This window comes from Bos indicus, chromosome 6 (genome assembly GCF_029378745.1).
Source record: "Bos indicus isolate NIAB-ARS_2022 breed Sahiwal x Tharparkar chromosome 6, NIAB-ARS_B.indTharparkar_mat_pri_1.0, whole genome shotgun sequence".
NCBI classification, from domain to species: domain Eukaryota; kingdom Metazoa; phylum Chordata; class Mammalia; order Artiodactyla; family Bovidae; genus Bos; species Bos indicus.
This window is the reverse complement of record NC_091765.1, coordinates 2,190,727-2,200,977: the sequence shown is the minus strand read 5'-3', so window position 1 is coordinate 2,200,977 and position 10,251 is coordinate 2,190,727. Positions and strand designations below refer to the sequence as shown.

The 10,251-nt window shown below is 45.3% G+C and overlaps 1 protein-coding gene across 1 annotated transcript in view; it reads left to right on the top strand.

The window, feature by feature from the left end:
- The first annotated feature begins 1,178 nt into the window (after positions 1 to 1,178).
- The window catches only part of TMA16 (translation machinery associated 16 homolog), a 30,165-nt gene continuing 21,092 nt past the window's right edge, over positions 1,179 to 10,251 (top strand). Inside the window, exon 1 of the mRNA XM_019962184.2 lies at positions 1,179 to 1,522. Within this exon, the coding sequence (XP_019817743.1) occupies positions 1,520 to 1,522 (3 nt within the window). The 5' untranslated portion in view covers positions 1,179 to 1,519. The remainder of the gene's footprint in view (positions 1,523 to 10,251) is intronic.

Here is a 10,251-nt window from a genome sequence, read left to right as displayed (position 1 = left end):
GGGAAGTCAGTTTAGACAGAATCCCCAATCTTCCATATCTGGTCAACCTCTATTACTATCAGGTGATGGCTGATTACACCAGCCTGCCTATTTCCAGGTTTGGCTTCCCAGATGGCGCTAGTGGTAAAGAACTTGCCTGCCAGTGCATGTTAGACGGAAGAGACCTGGGTTCCTTCCCCTGGGTCGGGATGATCCTCTGGAGGAGGCCGCGAGCAACCCATTCCAGTATTCTTACCTGGAGAATGAATCCCAAGGACAGAGGAGCACAGTGGACTGCAGGATATCAGGTCACACAGCATCGGACACGACTGAAGCAACCTAGCACCTACGCATTAGCTTAGTGTAGCCAGAACACACCATTATCCTTAATGTTTCTTCATAGTACTTTCCGTCCACCAACCCTGACTCTGCTCCTTGGCTATAAAGTCCCACTTGTCCACGTATATTCCCAGTAGATCTCTCCCCCATTGTGGTGATCCTTACACAGAGGAGGAATCTCTTCAATACAAAGTTTGTCTTAACTTCCCTTGGGCTTCCCTGGTGGCTCAGCTGGCAAAGAATCCGCCTGCAATGCGGGAGACCTGGATTTGATCCCTGGGTTGGGAAGATCCCCTGGAGAAGGGAAAGGCTACTCACTCCAGTATTCTGGCCTGGAGAAATGCATGGACTATATAGCCCACGGAGTCGCAAAGAGTGGGATACGACTGAGCGACTTTCATTTCACTTCACTTCACTTCTGTTAGTAAGTGTCTTGAAAATTTTGGCTTTAACACAGGTCTCTGTTAAACTCTTTCAAAAGTGGATTTCAGAGACCACCACGCCTAAAACAACTTCTCTGCCTTCCCTTCAACTTTGTTTTTCAAAATACTTACACTACTGGAAACAATATTAATTGATAGGGTTTTGTTTTGGGGGTTTTTTCCTCCACATTCTGCCTTGGAATATGAGCTGAGCAAGGCCATGGAAATAATTTGCCCGTTCCCAAAGCCTTGCACACAATTTGCTGAATGAATATAATGTCCATGGACTCCTACCAAGTACAGATGGAACGAAGATACATCCTGAGAACACAGAAAAAGCAGGTGGGAGGAAGCCTCGAGTGTGCAGACGGGGCTCTCACGGGTGAGGACACAGCCTCGCGGGAGCCTCGCTCCGGCAGCCAGGAGGCGCAGAGGGCAGGCCTGGGCTGGGCGGGAGCCTAGAGCCGCCTCGTCTGAAGAGGCTGTGTGGTCCTGGATCTGAGCGCAGGGCAGACGCCTGAGAGCCCACGTTTCCCTCGGCACCGGAGAGCGCCCGGCTGACACGTCAAAGTCTCCTGCGGCTCACAAAAATCGGGGGTCTTGTTTCCAGGGACGTTTCAGGAAAGAGCACTCGCTCCCCCACTTCCGGTCGGGTCGCCCGGCTCCTTCCGCCCCTCGTGTGTTTGGCGGGACTCACCGCGCGACGGGCCGTTGCTGCCGGTGGTCAGGTGCTGGCGTTGGAGTCGGAGTTCCGAGGCCCAAACCGTGAGAACGTCGCCATGGTGGGTACCCCCAGGTTCCTAGAAGGCCCCGGTCAGTGCCGGGTCGGGGAGGCGGGCCGGTGTCCGGCGGCTGGGAGCGGGTAGGGACTGAGACCAAGGGACGGGGCGGGCGAGGGCTCCGCGCGTTCGGGGCTCTGCTCGGGGCCCTGCCTGGCTCCGCCCCCCGCCCTCGGGGATGCGTGAGGCTCCGCCTGTTCGCTCCTCAGCTGGTGGGGGCGGGGGCGCAGAGGACGCGGCTGAACTGAGAGCTGCTGGCACGGCGCGGTCGGCTGGCCTCCGGTCCTCTCCCCGCCTTCCCGCCAGTGACCACTCCCACCCCAGACCCCGCCTCCGCGCCTCTCGCGAAAGAGAGCCTATATAGCACATTTAAGTATAAAGGTCAATTGTATAAGGAATTCTCGAGTATTACTTTCTATAAGAAATCCCCGTTCTCCTCCTTGAATCTGTTATCTCCAGGAGCCACTTAGAGGTAACTAGTATCTAAATTCTGCTTGCTTGTCTTTATACTTACAGCTTGTTTGTATGCCAGAGCTGCTCTTTCTTGCCTTTTTCGCTTCTGTTCTTGAGAATAATTCTTGAATACGAACATGCTGCTGCTGCTAAGTCGCTTCAGTCGTGTCCGACTCTGTGCGACCCCATAGACGGCAGCCCACCAGGCTCCCCCGTCCCTGGGATTCTCCAGGCAAGAACACTGGAGTGGGTTGCCATTTCCTTCTCCAATGCGTCAAAGTGAAAAGTGAAAGTGAAGTCGCTCAGTCGTGTCCGACTTTTCGCTATCCCATGGACTGCAGCCCACCAGGCTCCTCCATCCATGGGATTTTCCAGGCAAGAGTACTGGAGTGGGGTGCCATTGCCTTCTCCGAACATGGTTTTTAAATATTTATTTTTCAGTTAGTTTCTAACGAAAACAACGACATAGAAAGTTTATAGTGTGGCAAAAAGTTATCTGGTCATTATCATTATCAAGTCATTAAAAAGTTATCAAACCAGATAACCAAAAAGTTATCTGGTCTGATATCTGGTCATTATCATTATCATTAAAAGTTATCTGGTCAGTTATCAAGGCAGTATCATTACTCCCTTTTTATTTTCTTTTTCTCCTTTTCATTGTATTTTCATTTTTCACGTCAGTTTTTGCTTCAGGCTATACACGTTTGTGTAAATTCAGTCTTTTTTACGTATCAGTATGTGCGATTGCCAGCTCTTCATAATTTTCTAGCCTAACTACTGTTAGTAGTTGGATTGTGTGTTTGTGATTGGGGGTGTTCATTGACATTTGATTGTAGTTGTCCTTGACTGTCAGAACTTCACTTTTGTCAGGCTGTACAGTAGGAGTATGTTGCCTTATGAGTCAAGGAATATAAATCTGTTCTCATTGGCACGTTTCCTGGCCTGTCATTTTTCTGGTGCATCAGCAGTGTCTCTGTTGCATCCTGTCTTGAATTTAACCTCAGCTTGGAGCTGGAGGTTTTTCCATTTGCACATTTGTATCAGTTACTCTATAAACTTCTTTCCTACAGCTCAGAATGTGGGCAGTGGAGTCCTGGAGCATGTTTGGCACCTGTCTTTGCTAAATTATGGTCTTGATGAAGTTACTTAACCCCTCTAGAACTCAGTTATTCTGTTAAGTTGGAATAATCATAGTGTCTAACTAATAGAATTATGAAAATTAAATGTAAACAGCTTAGCCCAGTGTCTGGTGCTTAGTAAATGTTAGTTATTGCAATTACTTTAGTAATAGTAGAGGTACCTGATGGTCATTTGTATATATTCTTTGGAAAAGTGTCTATTCGTGTCCTTGCCCAGTTTTTAATTAGATTTTTGTTGTTGTTGTTATTGTATGAATTCCTTTTGTATTTTGGATACTAACTCCTTATCAGGTAGGTGATTTTGCCAATATTTTCTCCCAGCTCCTGTAGGCTCCTTTGTATTTTGCTGACCATTTCTTTTGCTCTGCAGAAGCCTTTTCATTTGATGTAGTCCTGCGTGCTTATTTTTGCGTTTGTTGCTTATGCCTTTGGTTTCATACCCAAACAGTCATTGCTGAGGTCAGTGTCAAGTAACTCTTCTCCCTATGTTTTCTACTAAGAATTTTACAGTCGAGGCCTTACATTTAAATCTTTCATCTATTTTGAGCAAATTTTTGCAAGTGGTGTAAGGGAGCGGACCAGTTTCATTCTTTTGCATGTGAATGTCCAGTTTCCCAGAACCATTTATGGAAAAGACTGTCTTTCACCCACTGAGTCTTCTTGGCTCCCTTGTCAAGTATTAGTTGGCTCTATATGCCTGAGTTTGTTTCTGGACTCTCAATTCTGTTTCATTTGTCTTATGTCTGTAAATAAATATTAAAGAGACTACCTGCTAGTAAAAATTTGCTCCTGAAAGTTAGTAAAATTAAAGAAAAACATTAATGAAAATCTACCTAGGATACTAACCTTTTTTGGAATAATGTTATATGTGTTAGGTGAGTGTATGCTCCTCGGTTTTTGTCTCGTCACAACAAAGATTTGGAGTGACGGACATTAAAGCCCCCTCGGCGTGTCACAGTTCTCAGGTCTTGGATAGACCGTGTTATAGCCCTCAGGTCTTGAACAGACCATGTTATAGCTCTTAGACAAATCAGTGTTGCAGCTCAGTGTTACAGCTCTATTTTATTTAGAAGATAGCAGGAAAATCCATCTTCGAGGCATGAGGGCACGTTGATCCAAAGACGCGAAGAGAAGAGTGCCCCAGCGCGCGGGAGAGAGAGAGAGAGTGCTTTGGCTCCTCTTTTTATATGTTTTTTTTCTCCCTGGGCCTGTCCTATATAAATTGGGCCAGCCAGGAGTGTTGTTTGTTTTAACTGCGGTCCTCACTCCGGTCCACTTCAGCAATATGTGAACCGTGAACTTCCTGATGTTCAAGCTGGTTTTAGAAAAGGCAGAGGAACCAGAGATCAAATTGCCAACATCTGCTGAATCATAGAAAAAGCAAGAGAGTTCCAGAAAAACATCTATTTCTGTTTTATTGACTATGCCAAAGCCTTTGACTGTGTGGATCACAATAAACTGGAAAATTCTGAAAGAGATGGGAATACCAGACCACCTGATCTGCCTCTTGAGAAATTTGTATACAGGTCAGGAAGCAACAGTTAGATCTGGACATGGAACAACAGACTGGTTCCAAATAGGAAAAGGAATTCGTCAAGGCTGTATATTGTCACCCTGCTTATTTAACTTATATACAGAGTACATCATGAGAAACACTGGACTGGAAGAAACACAACCTGGAATCAAGATTGCTGGGAGAAATATCAATAACCTCAGACATGCAGATGACACCACCCTTATGGCAGAAAGTGAAGAGGAACTCAAAAGCCTCTTGATGAAAGTGAAAGTGGAGAGTGAAAAAGTTGGCTTAAAGCTCAACATTTAGAAAACGAAGATCATGGCATCTGGTCCTATCACTTCATGGGAAATAGATGGGGAAACAGTGGAAACAGTGTCAGACTTTTATTTTTCTGGGCTCCAAAATCACTTCAGATGGTGACTGCAGCCAGGAAATTAAAAGACGCTTACTCCTTGGAAGGAAAGTTATGAACAACCTAGATAGCATATTCAAAAGCAGAGACATTACTTTGCCAACAAAGGTCCCTCTAGTCAAGGCTATGGTTTTTCCTGTGGTCATGTATGGATGTGAGAGTTGGACTGTGAAGAAGGCTGAACGCCAAAGAATTGATGCTTTTGAACTGTGGTGTTGGAGAAGACTCTTGAGAGTCCCTTGGACTGCAAGGAGATCCAACCAGTCCATTCTGAAGGAGATCAGCCCTGGGATTTCTTTGGAAGGAATGATGCTAAAGCTGAAACTCCAGTACTTTGGCCACCTCATGTGAAGAGTCGACTCATTGGAAAAGACTCTGATTCTGGGAGGGATTGGGGGCAGGAGGAGAAGGGGATGACAGAGGATGAGATGGTTGGATGGCACCACTGACTCAATGGACGTGAGTCTCAGTGAACCCTGGGAGTTGGTGATGGACAGGGAGGCCTGGCGTGCTGCGATTCATGGGGTCGCAAAGAGTCGGACACGACTGAGTGATCTGATCTGATCACTCTGGTCCTCGGACCTTCTTTTGTTCTATTTTCGCAGGCTTTTCTCTTCCTTATCTTTTAGCCACCGCCATTCTGGACTCTCTTTCCCTATTCTAACTACCTAACATTATGAGTATTGCTACTCCAGCTTTCTTTTGATTTCCATTTGCATGAAGTATCTTTTTCCAGCCCCTCATTTTGTCTGTATGTATCCCTAGGTCTAAAGTGGGTGTCTGGTAGACAGCATATATAGGAGTTTTGTTTTTGTATGCATTTAGCCAGTCTCTGTCTTTTGGTTGGAGCATTTAATACATTTCCATTTAAGTTAATTATTGATATATATGCTTCAGGTGTAAGTTTAGGTTGTTTATTTGAGATTTTTCATTACCATTTCCTTTACTGTTTGGGGTTTTTTTATAGGTCTTTTTTCATATGTTTCTCCTCCCCCCATTCCCCCAAGTTCCTTTAGTATTTGTTGTAAAGCTGGTTTGGTAGTGCTGAATTCTCTCAGCTATTTTCCTTGTCTGTAAAGCTCATTTCTCTGTTGAATCTGGGTGAGATCTTTGGTGGATAGAGTAATCTTGGTTGTAGGATTTTCCCTTTCATCCCTTTAAATATATCCTACCACTCCCTTCTGGCTTGCAGTTTCTGCTGAAAAATCAATTGATAACCTTATATGAGGGTTCCTTTTATCTTATTTGTTGCTTTTTTTTTTTAATTTAAATTTTGGTAGTTTGATTACGGTGTGTCTCAGCCTGTTTCTCCTTGGTTTTATCCTGTATGGGACTCTCAGACTCTCTGTGCTTCCTAGACTTGGGTGGCTATTTCCTTTCCCATATTAGGGAGATTTTTGACTGTAATTTATTCAAAAAATTTTCAAGCCATTTCTTTGTTTTTCTCTCTTCTGGGATCCCTATAATGCAGGTGTTGGTGAGTTTAATGTGGTCCAAGGAGTCTTTGATATTATCCTCATTTCTTTTCATTCTTTTTTCTTTATTCTGCTCCATGGTAGTTATTTCCACAATTTTATCTTACAGCTCACTTACTTATTCTTTTGTCTCAGTTATTCTCTTATTGATGTCTTCTAGTGTATTTTTCATTTCAATTATATTTTTCATCATTATTTGCTCTTTATTTCTCTTAGTTCTTTGTTAAATATTTATTATATTTTCTCCATTCTGTTGTGCCTCTATTCTATTTCTGAGATCTGGGTCATCTTTACTATTATTATTTTGCATTGTTTTTCAGGTAGATTGCCTATTTCCTCTTCATTTATTTGGTTTTGTGGATATTACATTGCTCCATCTGCAACATATTTCTCTATGTTCTCATTTTGTCTAACTTACTGTGTTTGAGGTCTCCTTTCTGCAGTCTTAGCTCCTCTTGCTTCTGATGTCTGCCCCTTGTGGGTGAGTTTGGTCCTGTCTTTTGTGTTGGCTTCCTGGTGGGAGGTCTTGGTGCCTGTGCTCTGGTAGATTGTGCTAGATCTTGTCCTTCTGATGGGCAGTGCCACATCAGGTGGTGTGTTTTGGGGTGTCTCTGGGCTTAGTACAACTTCAGGCTGTCTGTCTGCTGATGGGTGGTCTGTGTCCCTGTCTTGCTTGTTGTTTGGCATGAGGCATCTAGCACTGGGGACTGAAGGCCATTGGGTGGAGCCAGGTCTTGGAGTTGAGAAGGATACCTCTGGGAGAACTGTCACAGATTAATATTCCCTAGGACTGGGCATTCTCTGCTGGTGCAGCATCCTGGGCTTAACACTCCCACCCCAAAGGCTCAGGCTCAACCCCTGGCTGGGGAGCCAAGGCCTTGCAAGTCGTACAGTGTGGCAAAAGAAAAAGGATAAAGTAACATGGGTGGTGTCAAAGAAAACTCGAAACAGATGGCAAAGAGATAAACAAGTAGGAGCAACAACAACAACAAAAGAGAAACGAAGAAACAGAGCCCAGGACAAATAGTAACACCAGAGCTGAACAAATAACAGGTGCACTCTTGCACACAGAAGAAACAAAAACGGAGAAATCGGAAGCACGAGAACTACCAGAGCAAAGTAACCCAGAAGTCAAACCAAATGATTAAAAACAAAATTAACAGAAACAAAAAATAAAAGCAGAGTGCAGGAAAAAAAGCAAAGAAACCTAAAACACAGAAAAATTTAAAAAAAGATAAAAACAAAATGGAACAAAGGGAGAACAGGAAGAAACAGAAAACAATGAAAAGTATATAAAAAAGAAAAATTGTAAAACAAATTTAAAAAAATTAAAGAAAAAATTTAAAAATAGGGCTTCCCTGGTGGCTCAGACAGTAAAGAATTTGCCTGCAGTGCAGGAGACCCAGGTTCAATCCCTGGGTCAGGAAGATGAGCTGGAAAAGGGAATGGTACCCACTCCAGTATTCTTGTCTGGAGAATCCCATGGACAGAGGAGCCTGGTGGGCTACAGTCCATGAGGTCACAAAGAGTTGGACATGACTGAGCAACTAACGCTTTCACAGTTTCAAGTAAGAAGTGGTAATTATGAGAGAAACAACAACAGAATATAGGATAATAATAGTAATAATAATATTTTCCTGGGGTCTCATCTGTTAGTGTCCTTGCTCCTCCTATGAATCACAGCCAACCTCTGCCTCCCCAGCAGACCCGCCGTTACCTCTAACTAGGTCTCTGGACCTGCTATGGGCACTGGGGGGACACTCAGACTCTAACCTTGACCGTCTCTCACATGTACTTGCTGCAGAGTCCACAGCTGCTACAGCTAGACCAGTCTCCATTGTGGGAACGGTCACTGTCCATTTGAATATTCCATAGATGCTGGGTTTAGCAAGCTGATCGCAGGGATTTAATCTACATTTTGTGCAGCTGCACGGAGAGATTTTTATTCCTTAGTCACCAGACCCTTGGGGCTCAGCTGTGGTTTTCGCCCCACCTCTGAGTGTTGGCCACACACAGGAGTTGCTCCCGAGGCTGCCTGAGAGCTCTCAGGTCTGGCCTGGTGAGGACAGGGTGTGGAGGCGGCACGGCTGCTGGGATCAGAGTCTCAGCATCAACAAGTGAGCGCAGGAGTTGGTGGCCACGAGAAATCCAGTCCTTCAGTGATGAGGACTGGAAGGGAAGCTTGCAGTCGTGTGTGTGACAGATGGCTAGCTTAAGATCAGCCCTACTGGGAGCCTTTCCTGGAATTCAGCTGTGGGCATGTGTGGGCCCGCTGTTGGGGGCCTTTCCCAGTGCCCAGAGAGAGGTACGCTAGGGCCTGCCCTGGCTGGGACCCTTCCCAACCCATCGGCAGGCAGGAGCCAGCACACGGAGAAAGAGAGGGTGTGATGGCAGGTCCCACCCCTGCTCACCACTCAGCAGTAGTACCTTGCGTCTGTGGCAGTCTGAGTTTCCTCCTCAGGCTTTCCCAGGGACAGATTTCCTCCCTCCGTCCTCTCAGGCTGTCTCCTTACAGCCAGCAGCCGTCCTCTCCCCAGCTTTTCTGTCTTGCCTGCATGTTCCAGCTCTCAGCCCCTGTGCACACTGGTGGGGACATATCCCAGTCTGGGGTGCCCAGGGCTGTAGCACCAGCCGTCTGTGAAGGTCTCTGTCCGTCTGCCACAGGCCAGCTGTTTCCCCCTTCTCCACACCTCAGATGCTCCACCTGTGTCTGTTGTTGCCCTGTCAGTTAGGGGGCAACCCCAGATGAGACTTCTACCCGCCTTCACCTCCCCTGCAGGGCACAGGTCTTGTCCCACGTCCTCTCCTCTTTTCCCCTTCTTTTTTTCATCCTACCTGGTTGCACAGTGATCCCTCTTGTCCTTTCCAGTATCCAAGGTCTTCTGCTAGTGATCAGCTGGTGCTCTACCTGTAGATGTAGATAACTGATCCACCTATTGATGTGTTCTTGATGTGTTTGTGGAGCAAAACGAGCTCCGGGTAGAACTTCACCACCTTGGAAACCTCTTTTTATTTCTTTCGAACTTGTTTTTCAACCCAATAGGACGTATTTGTAGTCTTCAGGGAGTTGCAATGGAGGAAATAAACACAAGTGTGAAATTAAATGACTGGTCAGTACAGTATGTTAAGTGCTGTGTGGAAAGTGCTCCCCAGAGAGCAAGATTATTGAGAATGAAATGGTTACATGTTAGTGGATAGCTTCAAGGAGGAGGTGAACTTAAACTGGAAATGGTCCTTGAAAATTGAATGGGGTTTAACATGGCTTAAGGGCTTCCCTTGTGGCTCAGACAGTAAAGCGTCTGCCTACAATGTGGGAGACCCGGGTTCAATCCGTGAGTCAGGAAGTTCCCCTGGAGGAGGAAATAGCAACCCACTCCAGTATTCTTGCCTGGAAAATCCCATGGACGGAGGAGCCTGGCAGGCTACGGTCCATGGGGTCGCAAAGAGTCAGACACGACTGAGTGACTTCACTTTTTCACTTTTAACACGGCTTGTGTGTCGTTTCTGGATTCTCTAACAAGGTATTTGTTATTGACATTTGTCATCATATTTATCTGCTAAGCAAGGGAAGTGCCCTAGAATTCTTCAGGATAGAATCACTGCAAAAAAAAAAAAAAAAAGATCAGATTCTCTTAATTAGTTCATTGTATTCCTGTCATGTCTTTGATATTAAGTGACTTAGTTTATCATATTCTAGAATTTATCTTTGTGATTATGGTTACTTGTGGTTCAAG